This window comes from Thermobia domestica, chromosome 18 (assembly GCF_964235325.1).
Source record: "Thermobia domestica chromosome 18, izTheDome1.hap1.1, whole genome shotgun sequence".
Classification (NCBI taxonomy): domain Eukaryota; kingdom Metazoa; phylum Arthropoda; class Insecta; order Zygentoma; family Lepismatidae; genus Thermobia; species Thermobia domestica.
Window position 1 is genome coordinate 73919795 of NC_137471.1, and position 24675 is coordinate 73944469.

Genomic DNA, 24675 nt, shown 5'->3' on the forward strand with positions numbered 1-24675 from the left:
AGGCGGGCGGTATATTCGAGCCCGTGCATAGGTAGTCTTTTGATTTCTTTTCTTTTTTCTTTCTTTTTCTTGTCTTTGGTGAGTTAGAGAAAGTTTGCTTTTTGTTAACAGATGGCCCATGCCTATTATTCGTAAGTTCCCTTTCTTGGGATTCTTACCGTCCACTAGCTGCTGCGTGAAAAGGAAAGTGGCTAGAGGCGCGCGAAAAGTGTTTTTTACATTTAGTGCGTGGAAAAATTATTCATTAAAAACTGTCAAAAAAGTGCAAAATAGAGCATACCAAACAAAATCATTTTTACATATTCATGTTGTATTTTTCTTTAGTTGTATATTTGTTTTCTCTTGAAAATAAAACGCTTCCAAATGACAAACAGTCGTTTGACGAGAAGCAAACAGTTTTAATCAATGTTACAGCAAATTAAAGAAGTGTGTAATCACCAATGTTTACGTATAATGAACGTTTAACATAGATTTAAAATTATAAAAGCATCTTCAGAAAGAATCTGTTAGAAGTGAGTAAAATTTCTTGAAAGTAGCAGAAAAATTACCTAAGTCTTCGAAAGTTTTTCACAAGAAGAACACTTCAAAAGAAGAGGATTCTAGTACAAGGAATTCACATTATCATCTTAATAAAGTGGAAGAAAAAATTCTGAGAAGTGCAATGGTTACGCGTGAGTTGCCCGGATTTATTGAGAAAGGTGCCAGGGAATACCGAAACAGTATATTAAATATTAGACGCATTAAATAAAATTGTTTACTGTTAAGAATCAAATTTCAGTTCGTTGTTCTTATCTTGCAGTAAGAATCTTTCTTCGAAATAGGTTGCAATTACTTCGATATTAAATTGTGTGTGTGTGGTACACGAAGAATACATTCACATAGTCAAACCAATAACATACACTAGATGCCACTCGTGGAAGCGCCTGAAAAGAAAAGAAAAAAAAAACTGTATATAAAGGTTTTACTCTTGCATTTGTCTGGTGGGACTAAGGAAATCTACGGATAAATGTGTCCAGAATTCGAATTAGATTTTCTAGTTACAAATCAGGAATGGTAATAACTTACAGAGTGATAAAGTTATTTAACTGGACCAGATCTCAAACCCAGGATCTCCGGCGTACCGTACCGCCGATGCGTTAATCGCTACGCCACCCAGTCCGCTTCCCAGAACAGCCACACACTCTTACTTCTGCAATTGGTGCTCTCCACTCAGACCATATGGCTTGTACCACAGCCTAGCTGCTATGCTGGGACAATCCAGTGTCCATATACTGAGAACATATTTTGACAGTTTTGATTTCATACGTTAATGAAAGAAGGAAACAACCAATTTAAACTTATTTTCACACACCACAATTCCCTGTAGGTGCGAATTCAATAACTTACAAAGACTGAGAGAATGATTTGACTGGACCAGGACTGGAACCCGGACTGAGTGGCGTAGTGGTTAACGCATCGGCACGGTATGCCGGAGATCCTGGGTTGGAGTTCCAGTCCAGTCAGATCACATTTTATTGAATTCGCACCTATAGAGGATTGCGGTGTGTAAAAATAAGTTTAAATTGGTTGTTTCCTCCTTTCATTAACACGTAAGTACTCGCGCCCTTTTTGTGACACTAGTACTCGCGCGGGGGTCCAGTAGACCCCCAAATTGATATTTGTTTTATTACAGTAAAAATATATTTTTTTAAATAATTAAGACAATATAGCGTAACTCTAGATATGTTTTTAAAAGTATTTGCTGCAATTAGAGTTTTTGAACTCGTTTTGGGATACTTTTAAAATATTTTTTCATCAGGACTTCTGGCTAGCAACACAAAAGTTACCTGGTTGGGGGTCTGTGAACACCCCGCGCGAGTACTTAATGGTTAATACAAGAATGGTAACAGTGAAATGATATCATTTTAAGGTTTACGTCCTACTATGCCCTTTAGGCTGAAGGACAAGGATGATTAATGTAAGTGAATGATTATCAAATAACTAATGAAATGAGAATGTGGGAGAACCCCGAGAAAACCCACGGATAAGATTATGTCCATTACAAACTCTCATGACCTTGGACCCCCTCACATCAGAGATAATTGCTCTGTCAGTAAGCTACCGTGTCCCCAATGGATTGTTTGCACACGGACACTTGCCGTAAGTTCTATTCTTTTTATATACACCTTTCATACACAAAAACAAGAAATACGATATTGGCAAACAGACAACTGAGACTATCTGCAAAATAAATAATTTCTGTGTTAATTGCGTATCTACTGAAATGCAAATATTTCTATACTCCTTAGTACTGGAGCGAATAGTGCATATTTTTCTTGTGGGTGCCCCTATTCTTAGAGATTTTTGGCGTTACATCAGCTGCAAACGCCCTCCAAGGGCCAGGGTTTCCAATTAATGTGATTCCTTTCACAACACATAAAATTTTGTAATACAGCGGAAGAAATTCTTGTCCCATATTTCTGAATACACTAACATAAAAGTATTTTCTTCGTACATACTCTTAGCTTAATTGTGAATAGCCAAGAAATTAATATGATCATGGAGAGATACTAGAATTTTAGACATAGCGCGTTCATCTCTGATGCAAACTGTTGCAGATTTGATGCCACCCTATGTGAGTTTGTGATAAAAAAAATAAATAAATAATAATATTCACGCATTGCATTCATCAATACTATTATTAATAATAATTAATATCATAATAACTCTTTAGAAGCACCAGACCGCTTGACTAGTTCGATGTATTGAGAAGAGTATGAACAAATAGTGATGCGGGAGGAGAGAATTCAGCCTGATATATCGAGAAGCACCGAACTGTTTTTTGACCACAAATGTAATGCTAAAATGAGTCAAATTATTGTTAATTATCTAGTTTTATGTGAAGAGTAATATGTGACTGAAGACAAAAAGGGATACCATGAAATATAATAGATTCATTTCTGACTGAAAATTTCCGTGGGCGTTCCAAAAAACTCCTTGGTGCTTCTTAGAAGTAAACGTTCCCGGTATTCCTAGTGTCAATAGAATAGAGTATTTTTATTGTCGTTAAGCCTATAAATGGGCAATAGACAACGTCAATTGAAACATACATACATGGTTTAATGAATCACTATATACTGCATTATCGTACTTAAAACGATAAAATTACATTCTGGTATCACCAATGAGCATATAAATTTTGAGATTCAACGATACATGTATGTTGTGAAAAGGTATTGGCACCAGACCATTATACGTATAATTTAATTTTAAATGTATTCATAGGTAAATGATTCATGAACATGTTACCAATCTACATGTATGTTATACCTATACTTAAATAGCTTTCTGTAATTTTATAGATAGTCTACTCTAGAGTATATTAGAACTTGTAGGACCATATGCAGAGTCATTTTGACGCGTGATTAGTGCCATACTAAAGAGTTCGACTAACATAAGGTTCCTGTAGTAATCAGGCTTTTAGTATGATGTTAATCATACTTCAAAACGACTCTGCATAAGGCGGGTAGAGTTTAGAATTTTAGTAGTCTAGAATTTGTTTACACGACCATGAAACTAAATATTTTGTTCATTGATTATACTATTTAAAAAAATGCAGAGAAACAGTAGCATACACTTTCGTTTTAACCCTCCCCCTTCAATCTCCCAGAATCAGAGTCGCAGGATACAAAATCTGAATACCTTGGAGGTCAAGAAATGGGTTCCCTCCGACCGAAATATCGTCGTCCGAAACCTCGCGGATCAAATCTCACTGAGCCAAAACACTTGACCAGAACTGGTCACTTTACACTAGAAGCTTAAAAGATTGACGTATTCAAAATGAATGGACATATAATCGTAAAATAAATCCAAATAGGGAAAATCGTATCTATCAAATCATCGGCATTTCAGGTTTTGCTTTGGAGGGGAGGGGGAGACAAGACTATCCGCTATAAGTAGAATTTCACGTTTTTCATAACCTTGTTATTATATTATTGATTAAAATGTATATAAAACTAAAATTCAGGGGGCAGCCCCCCCCCCCAAAAAAAAAGCTCCAAATGGCAACATCCGATCAAATCGATTGTCATTATGTTGGAGTATGAACTGCAAATCGTAACGAAGGTTCAAAATTTATGCCAAACATGTAGTATTTGTCGAATCCTTTAAGTTAAGGAGCTGAAACTCTGTATATAAACCACTCAGTAAAAATTACCAAATGCACATCCCAGCATTTTCGAGAATTATTCTTTTAAGGGGGGAAAGGCGGCCAATTTATAGTTTTTTTTTCCCCTCCGCATTCAAATCGACATTGTCTCATCATCACGGGAAACATTTGGAATGATTTTTCTTTTATTATTATTATTTACTGTTATTTTCAAATTGGAGAAGGTGTTTTCTGTGCTGAATAAGTTTGAATTGAGAATAGTTCTTTGTTCGTTCAGAAAAGGTTACTAGAATAGTGAGGAGAAAGGAAAATTGTTTGTGTTCGTATTAGAAGGGCCCATGGAATAGAGGGGTCTGTCCCATATTAATATATATATTTTCTGCCGCGACAAAAATATACACATATTATGGAGGTGTTCGTTAATGGCAATTTCACTTGTATATCTGTTTTTTAATATAGGGCTGTGTACATTACATTAAGCGATATTTTGAATATTCTATACTGAAATAATCATTATGGCGAGTTTCATCGGCTTACTTAATTCAGTAATGATAGGCTTATTCCGTTAAAAAAAAAAAAAAAAAAAAATGGGGCCATTCAAAACTTTTGTAGCTCCTGATCCAAAAATTAATTATTGGCCAAGATCGCAAAATTTTGATCCATTTTTGGATCATTCCTAAAATTCTTGTTACCTTTTAACATGTTGTATATGTATAACATAATAAATTTATGTTTTGTTGTGATAACAATTAGGATCTATTACAATAACTGAAAAAAAAATCGGTACAAGGAAATAGAGATTAGGGAATTGGCATGCGCAGCTGTAATGCTCCTTCCCCATAATTTTAATTATGTTAAACTTTCAAATATTTTTGCGTCTGAGGGGAAAAATTTCACAATTTGCATTCTCATAGTTGCATATACATTTACACATTATTTTGAAAAGTTTCTCATTGTTTTATTTTCTCATTTTAATGAATTCGAAGAAATATTGAATTCCATTAAAGTATTGTTTTTTTTTTTTTTTTTTTTTGTTTGTTTACTAAATGTTTAGGAGCGCGTCTTACTTTCTTCGAAATTAATAGAAGCAATTCGTTGACAATTTTTTTAAGAATTCTAAAGTTACAGCTGCTCATTAGGGAGAAGGGTGGCCAATTTCTTAGTTTTTTTTTTTTTAATTTTAAAGAAATTTAACGTTAATGTGTAATATTATTTGAAGATGTTTTATAAAGTTTCTTCCCTAGCTCAAAATAGCAATTCTTTGGTTAGCATACACTGGTTTGCTTGTCTACTATTATTAGCCTTTTGTATGGCTCTGTGTACTGTATAGTGTTGCAAACGGGAACTTGCTGATCTTTTGCAGCACACAGGTTGAGAATCACTGGCCCAAGTCTTTATTTAGCTTTCACAGACATTCATCATCAGTACACCATTATCTTATTAAATGTCGTGGGTCAGGGAAAATGGTTGGTTTTGCACCTGGAAATCAGGGAAAATGATAAATGTAATTTTGTAAGAACCCTGAGTATGTAGCCTGTAAAATATTTCTTCAAATAACTCTTCCTCCTCTGTAAATGCTGTTTACTTTCAACACGACAGCATCAACATTTTGCCATCCAACTGAGACATTATTTGAAGGGTAGAGAGTAAGACGAATGACAGGGTGTTATAAATGGTGGGGGAGAAAACAATTTTAGATAGTAAGAAGAGGAAGAGAAACTGGCTGGAACATTGGGTAAGAAGGGACTGTATCATGAGGGAGTGGTAGAGGGTATGGTGGCAGGAAAGAGAGGGAGGGGACGAGACTACAATTAATGGACGATATCAAACAGAAAAAACGTATTTGAAGACAAAGAGGTTAGCGGAAAACCGTGGAGCATGGAAGCTACTCAGTTGCAGCAAGTGACCTGCCAATAATGGCAGAAAACCTATGATAATGATGATGAGACAGAGAGTATATTAGAAATCAAGTTATATAATGTAAAATAATCGTAATGAAGTCGATAGCATAATGACTAAATCGTATCCGATAATTTAACAAATGGAACAATTTAAATAATTTTTCACATGTTTGTATAAGCAAGAATATGTGTTATTTTTGAGATCTTAAAAATTCTCGCAAAAAAAAACAAGGTACCCTGTATGTTAACTAGAATTGCCATAGCATGTGCCTAAAATATGTAATAGAACTGACTACGTTTCATACCAAGAGTTCTTCTATTGTAAAGTAACAAGAAAACATGTAAAGGATCAGAACACTGGATTCCTTTTGTAATTGCAAGATGTATTTGACCTTATAATTACGTTTTAGTGCTGGGGTATTTAGTATCGTAACATTGTTGTCTTCTTTTGAAATGTAAAATACTTAGTTGGTGGTTGTTTGAAGTGTTACAAAATGTTTTACACAATAAGCACCCCTTTTTTTCAACTCCACCTCACACTAACAAAAAATGCAATGTATTATTATTTTATTATTAGTTTTGACATATATAAGTTTATGTACAATTTTGAAATATTTAATAATTCTTTTTTGTATTTCTTTTTCCAGATGTACTCATAAGGCATGTTTATACAAGTTCACCAGCGAAAAATCGTTGAAATATCATCTGTCATGTCACGAAGCAGATCCTTCCAGTAGAGGTTTCGAATGTTGTACGTGTAAACAACATTTTGAAAGATGGAGTCAGTGTGCAATGCATCTCTGGAGAGACCATGAAATCGATGTGGACCTGTTGGAGTGTAATATTTGTAACACATATAAGACAGTGACAATGGCAAAGCTTGAAAATCACCAAAAGATTCATAGTGATGCAAGAGGTTATCAATGCGATGTGTGTGGGAAAGGATTTAAACAATTATCGCAGCTAAGAAATCATAAGGTGGTTCATTTAGATCGTCGTAGTAGTGATGCAAAGAAATGGTATACGACTAAAGAATGTAATCTCTGTTTTAAGCAATATTCCGACTCGAAATGTCTCCGAAAACACATTCAAGCCGTTCATAGCAAATTACGACCATATGTTTGTAATATATGTGGTCATGCGTCCGCGAGAAAAGCGATGTTGCAATTACATCAACGCCAGCATACAGGAGAGAAGCCATACCAATGTGATACGTGTTCGTTCAAAACCGGGGACCATAATTCCATGCGAAGACATAAAATGCGCCATACTGGAATTCGACCGTATCGTTGTCCATACTGTAATTATTCTTCCATTCAAAGTAATTCGTACAAAAACCACCTCAAAAATAAGCATCCTGGTTTGGAAGGTGTGTTTGCCTGTGATCAGTGTCCTTTTCAAACTGTCAGTGAAGAATCACATTATATTCACATGAGTGATCATAAAAATGGACTCATAAAAGCTACGAAACCTGATGAGGATGGCACCGATACTTCCAACGACGTTGAAGTATTCCCAGGTAACGTTGCTGCTGCTCAGCTGATTTACAGATGTCTCAATGCATTTTCTCATGAAGGCAGCACTCTACACGCCAATGTGACAGGAAGTACTACATCACCAGATGGCTCCACGCAAACTATAACCATTCAGATACCAAGTAAAGACGATACTGAGGATGATGATGAGGAACATTGTTTTCTAGCCATCCAGCGGTCAAAATTAGAATACATGGAAGGCGATGTCGACTCAGGTGGAATAACAATTCCAGCAGATGCCAGTGATATTAGTAGTACTAATAATAACATAGAAATAGCTCAGAGTACGCTTCCGCAGCAAATTGCTGTAAACAATCAATAGTTTTCATATAGTGAGAAGTTGATGTACGTTTTTAAAGGAAATGTAATACTATTGTTCTGACGACTTTGGTTGTGATTGATTGTTATTGAGATATTTTCGTACCTAATTCCTTCATTTGATTTCTTTTTTAGTCTTTAAAGAGTGTTATTTTATACAAATTTGAATAATAAATTTACACAATGGAATTTAGAAACGTATTTCGGCTTATCTTTTGAATATTGGATTCCAATACCTAGTTCTGGTACACTGAATTAATGGCTCATAATGGGCGATTACTTGGTATGTCCTGCATCTTTCTTAAAACTTAGATCGACAATATACACAGTTTAAAGATCTGAACGTGAAAGTTGAATTTTTCTTCAAACATGTGGGGAGTATTCAAAAGCAACTTTTACAAAATGGTATAGTTATCTGCCTATTTGTAATTTTAACTACTGGCTTCCTTTTAAACCATCCCTGGGCGGTGCAAAAGATGGCCTACGTTTTGTTGGCACATGAGAGTGATATTGCAATAAAGTATTTTCAATTCAAGGATGATCAACTGTCGTGGACTGCTGAAGAAAAGAATAATGTTGCAATTTCTATACTTTGTAGTTTACTCTCTTCTTTGTGTATTGTAGGTTGTGTCCATGTTTTATTTGTTTCTCCGTATATAAATAACTTGCTTTTCACTTTTGTCGCATTTACTTAGTTGGATCTTAAACGATTTATAAAGACTTTAAAAGACTTATCAGCAAGCCAGGTCATTAAAACACTTAACATTGGTTTTGCACGTACAACCCGACTCTGTATGTCAATGTCATGCAACTTGCGGCAGATTGTGATTGCCAATATAGCCTGTGGGAAGTGTTGCTTGAGTTTTTTCGTCAGTGTACCACATAACCGAGAGCCATCATTTCCTTTGTTTGGAAATCAGAGGTTGACCATTTTACACTATCACTGTCTGCTTAGTTTATTGCATACCGGCGTTCTGCTGCTTCTCACGTAGTACGAAGTTTGTTCTAACACGCCACCAACAACCATCTGGTGCTGCAGTCGCCGCCTAACTGGTGCCAACTCAAACATCTGACGTGTTTCTAGCTTCAAGGGAGTCCATTAAATTGACAACTATCTGAACACATATCAAGAAATAATAAAATAACCAGATTTTTTAAAAATACCTTAAGTAATGGGAACAAGGCGTCAAAAATAAATAAATAAATAAAATAAAAAAATGTTTGTAATTTGTTCGGAGAGTTGCCGTCATCGGAAGATCTCGATACAAAGGTAGTGTTAAGCAAACTAATTTGTTTTGTATTTCCATGACATTTAGTCTGTGCACATTTAGAACTTACGAGTTGAGATTTTGATGGCTGAAGACTTCCAACTACGTAGATGAAAAGATGTAGGAGTTCTATAAAGTAGGTTAATGTAATTGTGGCAGGTTGCTATTAAAGTTAAAAATCACTTAAGTAAGTCAAGTACAAAAGTAACTAGTAATAAGAAAAACCCGAAATTAATGGTAAAATGCCATACATTACGGTTTTCATATTATTTTCAGAAAGAGTGCAATTTCACAATTGGCTACCATTTTCTTTTCCAATGCTCTTTATCCACGCGTGAATGACAGCATACCAACGATCTGTCTCGCTCTTATCTGGCTAAGCGATCGCAGTGTCTGATAATAACTAGCAAGTGGAGGGGATGCTAGTGGTCTTTCAGTTTGTGGATTTTTGAATGACGGGCCGTTATTGTGTGTCGCTGGCGTGCGTGACAGAGCTGCTGTTGGTGTGGATTTCAGTGTTTCAATGCCAGAAATAGGCTTTTCTAGGAAACAGCAGATGGAAAAATTTGTTTGTTTGAGTGTAATGTGTTTTCAATAGATAGTCCTGTACTGTTTTCCAAATTATGTGAAACTGGTTTCCGCTAAGTGTTATTTTGTCACAAATCATACAAACACTACAAAACAGTTCTGCAATCAGCTGGTGAAAAGGTTCAGAATTCCTTGGAAAATTCATGAATCCCGCTTCGCATACTTATGGTTTTGTGAATGATCTGTGTGAAGCTCTAATTAACGAGATCATTCTTGTTTGGAAGTTAGAAAATGTTTCCTTTAGGAACTTTCTCATGAAATACACGAAACAAAAAGTTCCAAGTGAATCATCTTTGAGAAAAACCTATTGATAGCATGTACAACAGAACTATTGACGATACCCGTAAAAGTATTGGTAACAAAAATATATGGATTTTAATTGATGAAACATGTGATATTAGAGTGGTCCTTAGGTATATGAAAAAAAAAAAAAAAAGAAAGAAATTTTCGAATTTCTTCCGCCGCACCCCCTATTTGTTTTCCTTTGGTAATAAAAACATCATACACAAAATTTCACAAAAATCCTTGAACCACCCCTGCCGCAAAGCACTTGATTTCTGAAGGTGAAAAATCCATTTGAATTTCAGTGGCACTCGATTTAGTATTTGTCAATAAACGTATAATAATTATCACAAATGTAAATAGAACAATACAAAGTTTTCCTCCGTAATTCAGAATTGACTGGTGTTCAAATACAGTCGGTTGGTTATCAGGCAACAAGCTATCAGCATCATAATCATCGTCCGTATATATAGTAATACATAGCGTTATGAATCACTGTGGAAAAGATATTTAGCTATCTTTCTCTGCCACTTGCTTCTTAAATAAAATTTACATTAGTTATTAATCAATCAGCTAGTAAGTACAATAAAAATGATAGTGGCTGGTATTAAAAAATGGAGAAATGTAGATTAACTTAACGATAACTTGCTTTTTACACAACGTAGCTTTCCCACATCATGGATACGAGTTTGTATAGTTTTGGACCACTTGCAAAAGGAATTGCTTCTGTTCTTCATTTCTAGTTAGAATTACATTATAATCTTCTATTAAGTTTACGCTCTTTCGGCTGCGTCATTTGTAGCATATGATTTATCAACTACTTTTTTTTTTCAGAAAAGAAATTCATCATTTGTCGACCAGCAAACCGGATCAAGGTCCAAAAAACCTATAGAAATCCGAAACCTTTCAAAGAACTTCGTGTTTCCTGTCAGAAAATCGGCAATTTCTTTTCCTTCAATACCACCTACTTCAGTAGCATGCAGTTCAAATCGCTTCATCGTTTTATGTGAACTTTCACCATTTTAAAATTTTTCTGCCATTTTATGCTTTTGTTCATTACTGACATTCTCGTCAAAAAATGAAAGTGACGTACATTCCTCTGAGAGGTACTAAAGATGCCAGGAAAACTTCGACAAAGCCACTCTCGAGACATCAGAGTTTATGACTTTCTACGTTTGAAGACTTCAAAAATTGTAAATCTTGATGTGGTGCACAAGATGCACTGGGACAAGTCAACCAAGCTTATACATAAATTAGAACAAGAAAAATGCACACTTGACGCAGTCCTCCTTCTTTCCGCTCACTTAATTTAAACTGATTACGGAAGAGAATATTTTTAAGCAATATAAGGCTTTTCCCATCCACCTTCCCTGATGTACAACTCCATGGAAACGGAAAGAAATACCCCGTGGAGGTGTACTTCCTAGAAAAATTACTGTAAACTACAAAAGTTCTCTGTAATCTTCTCTACAATGCTCCATTTCCAAATTTTGAACAGCAAAAACTAGCATTATCTTCCTTCGTGTTGCAGAGAACTGAACTGACACTTCAATCAGAAATTTCTGTAACAAAATGATTGTGTTGAAATCTTGGCCACTCTTTCTGGAAACGCTTAAAAATTGGCACCTCTGGACCGGAAGAAACTGGAACACATTCTTCAAATACACACTTTAATATCAATTCAAAACTGTGATGCCTACACGAAAGATATAAAAGATTTTTTTCCAATTTCTGTTCAAGAAGAATACAAGCTTCATTGATACGTTCAGTTGTGTTCTATTGTCAATGCTGTTGCGATTACTATGTGTATGGAGCTCTATCAATCACTTTATTGCGATCAAGAAACGCAACGAGTCATGGAGTAATGAAACGTCATCTCCCTCTTGTTCTCGAAGATCCTGTCACTGTCTCATCAGAATTTACGTCTTCCATTGGAATTGTATTTTCTGTTTGACATACATCTTCGTAACCTGAATTAATAATCGACGATTCACCCAATTCATTCACTTTACACTGTTCTTTATATTTCTATTAGCGAGACGTTTCAAGCTCTACTCAATTTTCTACTCTTTCTTCTTTACGAGCTAGTCAAATGTTCCTACCAACCATAATTCCAGAGCGTCCTTTTTGCCTTTGAGATATACGGAATTCCTTGTCCTTCTGAATTTGTATTAAATCTAAAGCATTTGCATGCGCTATATGAAATAAATCGTCTAACATATCTAAGAAATATGTGTCTTGTCTCTTATTCCCTTCACAATTTCTTATACATGATATTTGAAACCGACGCCACAATCCAATGAGTTGATCGATACTGTCGTGAGTATCCTTGATCGGTATTCTTGCTTCAGACCAAAACATTTCTCTTTCACGAACAGCTAACCGAGTACTCTTTCTTAAAGGTTATTTCACCGTTCGCAAGTAATAAAAGAACACACTAAGTACTTGTCTGTTGGGCGTTAACTTAGAACCCAATATATCTTAACTTATGTTACCAACGAGGTAAATACCACTGCGGTAACTGTATTCACTAGGCATCATACACATAATGGTCACCTTGCTTATTTAATCACACGTGATGATACGAGACCCACAAGGAAACTTCAATCCCCTGAAAATAACAATCACATTATATCAAAACACTACAAATACGAAATGGAAAAACTCAATATATATATATATATATAGATATAGATATAATAAATAGTCTAAAGTTATTTTAGTTTAACAGTTGTAACTAAAAACAAAGGAGAGAACGATTTAGTTGTAAATGGTTGTAAAAGAAATAACTGTTTGATATTTATTACTTTCAATTTAATTTTGTTCATAAATCTGCTCTAAATTACACATACAACAGAACTAAATACAAGAATTTAAACCTGTGAATGCATTGCCATCTATTGAGCAACATAGGAAACTACTGTTTTCTAAATCGTATTCCTACAAAGATTAAAATGTCTGCGGCACCATTTATCGTCGTCATAACGAACTCAAATTTACACAGGACACTTTTCTCATTATAAGGAAAAAAAAAAAAATTAAGGGGCGCGGGCTCAGATATATACAACTCGAGAAATAAGGACCACCCTAATGTGATATTCTAGGTCGTTCGATTGCTAACGTAATTGGAACTTCGGAAAGGAGGGAGAACACGCACAAATTATTTGATTGCATCATAAATTCTAGAAAAAGTAAATGGCACGGCAATTTTACACTTTTTACAAAATCACCGACTATTCTGTGGCCAGAATGCGTTAAATACGATTTCTTTTGTGTGTGTGTGTGTCGCAAACGGAGCTACATACACGAGAAACGTAGCAATAGCCCTCAAGGTTCTCTTTCCAAATATATATTGCATATCCATTGTCTGGTACACACAATACATAAAATTGCAGAGCAAACCAGTGCCTTTCGTGAATTAACCCATGAGCTTCCGCTTCCACCACAGCCCATCTTAACGAGCGAAGATGGAAGTTCATCGGCTAATTCACACATAGGCCGATACATGGATTACAGCTGTTCTCGATTGTGCTAAGAACTTCGAATCCATCAGAAGAATCATTGATACTTTTGATAAGGATGATGCGTTATCAATTAAGATTGCTTAACGTTTGCTTAAGAAATCCTTGAGAAAGGACCATTGCAACACATTTAGGGGGAAAAAAAGTTTACCTAGTTCTCTGAAAACCTTCAATTATGCTATCAATGATCTTACTGACTTGAACAAGATCATTTTTATATCTAAACCGAATTCTTTCTGATAGGAGGCGAAATATTTTGAAAATCTTAAGTTGTTGACAATTTCCGAGAACAAAAGTATGAAATAACTAAGTAAAAATAAACGGCTAGTGTAGTGTAAAACAACTTTATTTTAGTATTTCTTGTGTTTTGAATGTTTTCTAAACTGCTAACGGAACTGCGTGTAAAGCATGATAGTATTTTTGCGTTTATCATTTTGTTTCACTATTACTACTGAAGAATGATAAATCGATCTGAATTTGCGAGAAGTGCCTTTCACTACGAACCTGCCAGCAAGTTATCGTATATTGTGGGGAATGGTTTTGCAACATCAGACAATCCTGTAGAAACACTAGTCCTATAGAGAATAGTTAATATTAACAAACTCAAATGACATGGAGACTGCCTTGGACACTGTGTCAACACAGTTCCCAGTTTGCTTCCTGAGTGCGCAAGTTAAGTTTCGTAACACTGGGTACAGATAAGACACAAATTGATGCCGGTATTTGAATATGCCACTATTCTGCCACTTTGTTTAGCGCAATCTAAGTCTCGAAATCTAATACCCTGGGCTACATAAAATGGTCTAGCTCGCTCAGTTTTAAGATGCAGGAATATACGTACAGTCACCCACATAAGTACCTGGACCCCAAGTAATGGAATTATAACAGTCAGGGGTCCAGGTACTTATGTGGGTGATTGTACCATTTGAAAGGTAGGACTACTCAATAACGTATACTTCGACGTGTCTTTTCGTATCTCTGGTAGTTTCGTTGTAATCCGCTATGAAACGAATATAATGGAAATGAGAAAGCATTTTTCTTTTTTATAATAATAGCCGCCATATTTGAAAATGTCAGCAACGTGAAGATACGGCATCAACTCACATCACTAACATACATTATCTTTAATGTCGCACCAAAACGAAGTTTGTACTCAGTTTTGTGGTGAGATATTACCGTTTAAACGTAAGTAGATGTAGTCACGTGGCTACCATATTGGAATCTAAGATGGCGGCCTTACCGACCACACCCAAATCATGTGATTTTTTTTTTTTTTTTTTTTTTTTTTTAAGTAGACCACCCGCAACATGAATCTATAGTCAAAGAAAGGGAAGCTTTAAGTGCACAGGAGACCAGAGCAGGCTCCATTAAGATCCTTGTTGATCATGAAACATTAAGATCTTTGTTCGCATTGTCCTGTGAGGCATAGTTTAAAATATGCCTCTCTAATGATTCACCAATATACATAAATCCCTAATTCATTTTAATGTGTTTTAAATATAAGAAGAAATGTATACTAATAATTTCAATATGACTAGAATAGGTCAAAATGTAATTAATACCAATAATTTAAAATAAAACAACTGCAACTTCTGATATATCTAATTACGACAGACTTTTAGGAACATGTATTACGAAATTCCATATTTATCGAACCACAACTTTGAATCCGTCTGCCTTTAATAATGAAGGACTTGAATTAATTCGGTTAACTTTAACTTCAGGACACAGTTACGCATCTTAGTGACTTAAATTTTACCTGCTTCGTAGACCTGTCTTTTCTTTGAATTAATTAAGGTCTAACACTTCCAGATGACTATCATACACAATACATAGGATTTTTGTACGGGGAGTGATGTTCTTTGGTAATTCCATACTTAACTTACTTTTCTTAGTCTTGAACTCCGATCTAATCGTATGAGATATGTCGTGTAATTTATCAACTGGAACATTAAACATTAACCTTTTTAAATTTTATTGTGTGTTTTTCAACGATAGTGTAGCGTCTTCATTATTCGATTAAGAAAACACTAATAAAACTTTTCACGTAGTTTTTTTTTCAAGCGTCGAGGCATTGTTGAACGTATTACGTATTGTTTTACGCCTTTTTTGCGTCGAGACACAGGGTGTGATGACGTCATAACTTAAACGAATTTTCTGTTAGGCCTATTTTTATTTTTCGGTGGGCTTACTTTTGAACCTCGAAGATTGAAATTTTGCCTCTTTAGGAACTTTCTCATGAAATACACGAAGCAAAAAGTTCCAAGTGAATCACCTTTGAGAAAAACATATTGATAGCATGTGCAACAGAACTGTTGGCGATATCCGTAAAAGTATTGATAACAAAATAGGGTAACTTCGCCAGATAACTGATAACTAAAAATAGAAGTGTTGTGCTTCGACTCTCAACAAACCAAATCTTACGTATCCTAATGTAATACATTATTTATTGTGTACTTAAAGCAACACATATACACATTTTTCAGTTACATTATTTTGAAACCAAAATTAATGACTTCAAAGCAAAAAAGACAATATTTCCCAATAATCGGCCGCTTAAATCCAGTTCTCGACCACTTCATCTCTAGTAGTCGGCCATAGAGAACAAAAGTAATTTCTGTTACTCTGAAGTAATATAGATATTTATCAAAGGCATATTAATTCTGTTTCAAAGAATATTTTTACATGATAGAGAAATATTTTACATTTTTAACTAATACGATACAGTTTAAACCTACAATTACATCTAAAACACAGGGGTTGAACATTTTTCAAAAAGTAGTAACTTGACATATAAAAATACAACTTTCTATGATAACATATACATCACTTACACATCCAAGGTCTGATCTTTTTAGGAACATATATCAATAACAACACAAGTATTTTTATTTGTCTCTACGTTAGTTATACTATTATGTTTAAACGCGCACCTATGTATAAACGTTTTTTTTAGAAAGAAATATAAAACAAAAGTGTGTATCCTGATTAACAAAACACTGTTTTTCTAAAGATTAAGAAACAGGGTTTGTACTGTTCGAGCAATCTGGACAAAAGAACTCTTTCAAAAGAAAATTCTTTTAAAATTGTACATTTGAGATGATACCAATTTGGACACTTGTCACACCCTATATTTTTTTTCAGGATCATCCTCAGCATCACTGTAGAGCACCTCAGTACATGCAGTACATAATTTATGACTTGTGCTCTCCTGTTGCCCATCCATAGATGTACCTGCATAACCATCTTCAGAAAAGTTATTCTCCTTCACGTGCTGACTTTTGGATGCTTTTCCTCTACTTTGATTCCTCTTGCTTTTTCTTAAGTTCTTCTTTCTTCTTTTCTTTTTGCTTTAGATTCCTCTTGTAATGTTTTTGCTGTCTCCTTATTGCGTATAAATTCTCTCCAAGCAGCTGAAGAAATAGCCTGTGGAGACTTCTCATTTATACGGGGTCGTTTTGATTTGCGAAGATTGGGTCCTGTCCAAAGAAAGATGTTCGGCAAATACAGGAGAAACAGAATCTTCACGTCTCTTCTTGCTCACAATTGGATGAAGAGAACTCACTGATGAATTTTGATCTTCATTCGTTGTATTAGGTTGTTTTTCACCGTTTTCTGAAAGATTAATCAAAGTGAAACCAATTTGATCTACACTTTCACGTGCAATAATTGAAGAATTTTTGCTTTCTACGGCAGAAGCAATACTTTGCGAAGTACCAGGAGGGTTTAAAACGGACAAATCTTCTTCAAGAACTCATTCAACTGTGACTGTATACGTTCCTTCGTGTAGGTCTTTGAGGAAACCTGCAGGTGCTGCTATTTCGTTTAAATCAGAATTTACACACACATGGCTGTCTCTTCTGGTTGGATACTGGCAGCATTTAGCTGATTTGAATACTGCTGGTTCTTTTCCCTTTCTATTTCTTCGAACAGTACACTTGCATCAACATTTCGAGTTTGGAGTGAATCCTTAATTTTATTACGATTGCAGCATTATGAAAAGCTTCCAATGTAATAGTATGTGCTGGTGCTTGTAGTGTTCTCACAAGAGATGTTATGCATTTCGAGTAGTCCACGTTATTCTCATCGAAAGGAAACATTCCACATCATCTAAATCCATTACGAATTAACTCTGGTAAAGATACGTTCGTAAATACTGTTTTCAAAAGGGGACAAAATTTTGACTTTGTAAAAACAGAATTTACATTCTCATTTTGCCATTTACATTGTCTTTTTCCATTCCGATTTCAAAGCTTTGAAAACACTGACATCTGCCGGTTGCAACAGATGTGTTGAGTTAGGATACAAAGTATACAGAATAATTCCGTTAGCCGAGCAAAATTCACTGACTTCCATCGTAACGTGACTTTGGTGTCCGTCTACTAAGAATAGAACTGGCTTTTTGATGTTCATATTAGTCAACCACTTGTTGAGTCCATTAGCAATATATTCAAAGAAAATGTCACTTTTCATCCAGCCGGTTTCTGATCGTCCTAAAAACCAGTCTTCAGGCATACTCTCAATTACATCTCGTGGAGGTCTTATATACGGAAACACTACAACAAGTGGAATAACTTGACCATCAGCACTAAATACGAGCAACACTGTGATTGTTTCCTTTTCATTACCTCTTTGCATTTCATACAAATTTCTGTAACCTTTGGGAGCTATAACCTTCCCGGTCTTAGGGCACATGCTAAAAGATGTTTCATCTCCATTGAAGATTCTAGTAGGATCTTCTAAAATATCTACTGCATCAATTGTTGTTAGATATTCTTTGAGATCTCTAAACCACAATCGTATGTTTTCTTCTGAAACGCAGGCACGATTCATTGTTAAACCCTCAGGAATTCGCTGAGACAATAAAGGATGTCTTTTAAGAAAGCCATAATACCATTTGTTTCCTGGAGTTCCGCTTTTAAATGGGGTTGTTTTACCATCTTTCCGCACGATCTTACCGACTGTATCAAGAACATCAGACTTTTTTCTTGGAAAACCTGCTTTCGTCAAGACTGTATCGGGTCCCATTTGTCGAGGTTTTTCAGGAACTCTTCCATGTAATCTATCTTGTAATGTTGTCCTCGGAACTCTATATAGACGGCTTGCTTCTCTTACTTTCATACCATTTTCTCTTATTTGTCTTAAGGCAAGATTTAAATTCTCTTCCGGGTATTGGTGAATAGGCCTCTGTGGTGACATGATGTGATTTCTCAACAACGTCTGAAAATAAATAATAAAACATGTCTTTAGTTTTAACAAAATTCTTATTTTGATTTATTTTAAACAAACATTAAAACTACTAAAGCATTGTAATCGTTAACACATCTTTAGAAGTATTTCAGTTCAACTATGAAGTGTTTCATTATCTACCTTATACTTATGACTTAGTGTGGCCCCACGTGGCGTAGACGCTAACGCTCTCGTCTTCGGTGCAAGCGTCCCCGGGATGAGGTCACTCGGTCGAAAAAGTGTAACAGATTTTTCAGGACAGCCATACTGAGAGTTTTTCTGGGTTTTTCTCATTCACACCAGGCAAATGCTGAGATGGAAGCTAACATACAAGTCCCTGGCTGCTTCATTCCCTCAATATACCGTCCCATTCCGCGGATAGTGTGCTCGCCGAGAGACGTCATCTCTCATATGTGATGAATTTAAGATGTTTGAGATGTAGATGTCGGTAATGCCAATAAATCTATTTAAATAAATAAATAATCTTGTAACTTAGCTTATTCATCAAACTATTATTTATCCCGAAAATGAAAATGGACTTTAAAAATCAGGGTTTTTAAGAAGGAAAAAGGATGCAGTAGTTGACACTAAAAAGCTAATATGAGGAAACGCTTTTATCCATGGGTAAAACTTCCTTCAAGATCATCGTAAAAAGTGAACTGATTTTTGGAAAAGAACACTGTTGATTAATTTGATGTAACCTCTGTCCTATAGGAATTCCTTTCATGTTAATAGCATTGCGAGAAGTGGAGATGGGTTGATAAACACAAACTAAATGTAGCAACAACCGTGGGTGGCGATGTCAGGGCTAAGTGGGGCCGGACCCGCCAAAGTTCGTTTGGACGCCCAAGGATCTGGATTTCTTCATTTGGTCCTTGACTTGGATATCTGACAACGAAACGCACTTACATGAAAGCCCCATCCCCAAAGTTATACAGAAATCGGGGGTGCTGGCAACATCTAAAATCATTCTGGCCAATTCATTTGTCGTTAACCCACAATTCATGTTTATTAAATCAACTCATAAAACCATTTCAGCATGTTTCTGTTTTTATAGGGAAGTATAATGTCTAATTATAAATATTATGTAGCAGACGGCCGAGAATTGGGAACACTTTCTCTGAATATTTACCATTAGTCGGCCTTTTAGAACTATGTAGGCCAACTACTGGGTTTACAAAATTTTTGAACGCAAATTGCACCAGAAATGAATAGAGGAAACCATGCTTTATCATTGAGATGAACATTTCTACGCAATAACTCATTCATAACTTTTCCAATAGTCGGCCTCTGAGGCCGAGTACCCGAAAACCACATTGAAAACAAACCCCAGTAGTCGGCCACAATATCTTTACACCTTAATATAAATTGTTCAAGAAAGAACACCCATGCACACACACTTTTGAGTCTTTTTACTAGCTTCATTCTTGTATCTATTGAATTTCATTATAAAATAAAATTATACGTACCTCTGCATTAGGTGTCTCCAGTTAGCAAAAAATTAGCAATCAAGGTCACTTCGACTCGTTACACTGAACCATCCACAACAACTCTCAGTCTCGTACCTACAAAACACAAACTTGGCAACGAGGGGCCGACTACAGGAGCATATCACGTGGTTCATTCTGTACGAATATCTATTGCTGCTTTCAATTCGTCATCTTATTTTCTGCGAAAATCTCTGCATGTGGTCGACTACTAGAGAAGGCAGAAGCTACCCTACATATGGATTTTAATTTATGGAACATGTGATATTCTAGGCCGTTCCATTGCTAACGTAATTGGAACTTCGGAAAGGAGGGAGAACATGCACAAATTATTTGATTGCATCAGAAATTCTGGAAAAAGTAAATGGCACGGCAATTTTATTTTATTATTATTATTATTATTATTATTATTATTATTATTATTACAATATCATCGACTATTCTGTGGCCAGAATGCGTTAAACACAATTTCTTTTGTGTGTGTGTCGCAAACGGAGCTGCATACACGAGAAGCGCCGCAATAGCCCTTAAGGTTCTCTTTCCAAATAGATATTGCATATCCATTGTCTGGCAACGCACTACATCGAATTGCAGAGGAAATACGTTATCATTTTCCTGATGTTGATCTTTCGTTCAAATGTGAAATTTCATTCAGTGCACCCCTTAATATTTTTGTTTCCGATCTCTGGGTTAACACGGGGTCCAGAGGGGCAAAAAGGTAAATATTTTTTTTTTTTTTAACAAAAAGTCCTTTTTTCGAGATTTTCCCACCTCAGACACATGATTGAGACATGGGAATGGTTCCGTTTGAAAGGTTAGTCTGTTCTGAAGAGTGATCATAAGATAAATAGGGACGTCTCAGGAAATTTTACCTTAGATCCTGTTTCATACGGGAATATTCTTAGCACATTGGTAAATACTTTTACCTTACTTTTCTAGATAGAACCTTGAAATGTTGTACACATATTCAGTATACCCTTTCAGTATTTTCAGTTATTTTGAGATCTCAGCGTTAACACAGGGAGCTGGAGTACAGAGGGGCAAAGAGTAAAAAGGGGTACTTTTAACACAAAAAATCCCTATTTCCCTTCAAAATTTTCCGCCCCAGCGACATGATAGGAATATGTGAATGACACCGGTTGAAAGGCTGTTCTATTCTGACGAAAATTAGGTACAAAACATGACCCTAGGATGTCTCAGGAATTTTTTATATTACATTTGGGTCTTTTAGGGTCATCTGGGCCATTATGGAGATGTTCTTTTTTTCCCGCCCTTACTTTTCAATATAGAAGCTTGACATTTTGTACACACATTTCCTACACCCGTTAGTATTTCCAGTTGACTTTGAGATCTGTGCGTTAACGGGAAGGGGAGGGGGAGCAAACGAGCCCAAACTTAGAGAAAAGGGTTCATTAATAAAAAAAAAAAAAAAGTCCCTATTTTTCTTCAAAATTTCCCGCCTCAGGAAGATAATGTAAATGGTATCGTTTGAAAGGCTGTTCTATTCCAAAGAGAATGAGGTACGAACCTAGGATAAATAGGGAAGATGCTGTAGCTACTTGACTGAAAGTCTATAATTTACCTTTAAAAAAAAATAAATAAAAGGGTTAATGGTAAGGACTCTTCGTGGATATTCCGTAAATAAATATCAATATTTAACTTATCGACTTTCTCTTGAATGCTCTTTTTAAATTATTCCGTGAATTTACAAGTAATTTCAAATAATTTTCAGTATGACTGGAACTCAACATGCTTGATTGTTTAGTGCTCCAACATTGTTGATGACTCATTCTGTGCTCTCATATTGTCTTAGTATACTCATATATTCTGTTCGTATTAAATTTTGAGTCTAACGTTAGTCTTAGCCTTTGCTGTATGATGTAAGTTCGGGTATACGTATACAGGTTGATTTTATTTCCAGAGAGAATATTAAATTATCAAGATTAATAATACTTTCAGTTGTGCACATTGTTCACACTTATCAATAACTGTGTTTTAAGAAGACGGGAGTTTATTTAAATAATATATATTTACACATACTGAAAGCTTTACAGTTTCTTAGGCACATTAGCAATAATTGGTTTAGGTCTAGTTTTAAATAATAGTTTTTTCTTCACAATAGCTTTCACAACATATTCCGTGCCTACATCTCCCTCGTTACTTCTTTCACTATCTGCAATTTCCATACGTTCATGGTCCATGCTAATTTCACTATTTCCATTACTAATTGTGTTCCTCTTCTTCTCTAGAATAGCAAAAGGCTTTTCTAAGGCAATCATCTTTCCATAGAGAATATGGTGGCCTATTATCAGTATTGGTACACCCTGTAATGAATGAAAAGCATTTTTGTTTAACGATATATTGTTGAAATTTACATAAGTGCTAGTGGATCATTATTACAGTAGATTGTGTCTAATATGACCAATAGAATAATACGACTACATTTAGTAAAATTTTATGACAAGTACTCGCCACGCAATTTGAACTACCGTTCTGCTTTGAGTGTATTACGGGTAAACTAGTCACTTAGGAATATAGATACAGAAGACCTACCTCTCTACAAAGGATTCAAATTTTGAAAATTCAAAACTTCGTTACGAAAGGATTACCACTGTTCTTGCAAGTTTATAAAGAGGTCAGCAAATTTTAAAAGCAAAATGATCATCAAATAATGCTAATAATGTTAGTGGTGTATTCTGTGTCTCTTTTATTTTACAGGATACATCCAGAAAATGATGTGGAAGTAAATAGGGTAAACAGTCACGTGTGAAGACGTTATGTCGATAAAGGTCACAACGTTGACCGAAATCATTACAAAAATTACTTAGTGGTACAAAGCAGGTCCTCTGTATTTCTGTAATATGTAACCTATAGCTACAATCAGTAAATATACTAAAAATTTTTCATTGAAAAAAAAAAAAAAAAAGATAAATAAACGCAGTTTATTCGGAGAGATAGGTAGCGGTGACAGTCAGTATTATTTAGTAACAAATCAAAACCTGAATAACAAAAGAAGAAATTTTTGTTATTTTAAAGAAAGCAATAAATTTTTGTTTTTAATTCAATAACATACATAATCTATTCCTTATTGTTCAACTGTCCTTCATTTGATCTGTTCTTTTAACAAATCAATTATGTATACATCGTATGCGATTGGTGAAACTCCTTATATCTTGACCAAATTCGCAATAATGTAGATGTTCAGAAAACATATGAAGTGTGAATGTGTGCAAACCTTTGGTTCCCAAATCACAATTTTGATTAAGTCCAAATCCCAAATTTAATGGCGAATGACTCGGGAACCAAAAACCTGCACAATTTAACATTGATATCCCTATTCAGCTCGTCGAGATCTACCTGCATTTCAAACGTAAAGACCTTTGGTCCCCCGTGTTATTGCCCATCACACTTTTTTTTAACTTAAGTTAAATTTTCAAGAAAAAACAAAGAAAAAAAAAACAGCAACTGCTATTTAGACGCGAAAGATACAACTCATCCAATCTTCACTAAATTTGACATGGTGGTAGATCTTGACGAGCTAAGTACTCACATAAAGTGTAGAGGCCTTCAGTTCTCTAGTTATTCGCCATCGAAACTGGGATTTGAACAACTTACGGCGTGCATATATCGAGTGTTCTAAAAATGGCGCCCATGGATCACACAGCACTATTCTCGAGGCCAAAATAAAGCGAAAATGTTGTATGATGGTATGCCCTCCGAGGCATCCTTCAGCCTCTATGGGGAATCAAAATTTCACAATGTAGCAACGTCGCAGATTAACTTGAAGCCATAGCACTACTATACGAATATAACAAGCAGTTAAACTGATTGCTACACTAATAAGTGATGCTAATGTCAATCAATATCGACTTTAGCTGCCACCTGGAAAGAATCAATATACCGTTAACTATTGGATAGATTGGGAGATCTAATCTATGGTTCTTTATTTGCGATGTTTACATAGTGCAATTTGTCTCCAGATGAGGAATCGAAAGGTATACAAATATATATATACAAACACCCTTCTTTTACCCCGTCCTTACTTACTTACTTACACAATCTCTCTCTCTCTCTCTCTCTCTCTCATTCACTCAGAAGTTACTTGTACGAAACCTTGTGGATTACGAAATGGTTCTCCTTCGACCAATCTATCTCTCATTAAATTGATCATCAAGATATATGATTTAAATGGCAGCACCAGGCACACGTAATTCTGTTCAATTCCAATACTGACCATGATTGATAAAATAGTAAATTTTTATTGGCCTTCCAGAACGACGTATTTACCCACTGTTTTGTTTCGACACACTACTGGCTACACTGGGCCCCGTACTTGATTACAATATCAAATAAGCACGATCCGTAGAATGATGATGGTAAAAATGGTAACTTTCTGGGA

The 24675-nt window shown here is 35.3% G+C and overlaps 3 protein-coding genes across 3 annotated transcripts in view; 1 reads left to right on the forward strand and 2 right to left on the reverse strand.

Annotated features, from left to right (window-relative positions):
- LOC145675671 (uncharacterized) overlaps positions 1-8102 on the forward strand; it is a 42837-nt gene extending 34735 nt beyond the window's left edge. Inside the window, exon 7 of the mRNA XM_081746256.1 lies at positions 6696-8102. Coding sequence (XP_081602382.1) covers positions 6696-7905 — 1210 coding nt within the window. The 3' untranslated portion in view covers positions 7906-8102. The remainder of the gene's footprint in view (positions 1-6695) is intronic.
- Positions 8103-12843: 4741 nt separating this feature from the next.
- LOC145675999 (uncharacterized) lies at positions 12844-22141 on the reverse strand. Its single transcript, XM_081746836.1, has 2 exons — positions 20259-22141; positions 12844-18780 (listed from the first exon to the last, which is right to left on the reverse strand). Exon 2 carries the CDS (start codon positions 18757-18759, stop codon positions 17782-17784), a length of 978 nt encoding a protein of 325 aa, XP_081602962.1. The 5' UTR covers positions 18760-18780; positions 20259-22141; the 3' UTR covers positions 12844-17781.
- Positions 22142-22286: 145 nt separating this feature from the next.
- Positions 22287-22666, reverse strand: LOC145676000 (chromosome transmission fidelity protein 8 homolog; the record flags this gene model as incomplete). Its single annotated transcript, XM_081746837.1, has 1 exon — positions 22287-22666. A coding segment is annotated over one exon (342 nt), but the record flags the coding sequence as incomplete, so codon positions are not given.
- Positions 22667-24675: the final 2009 nt, after the last annotated feature.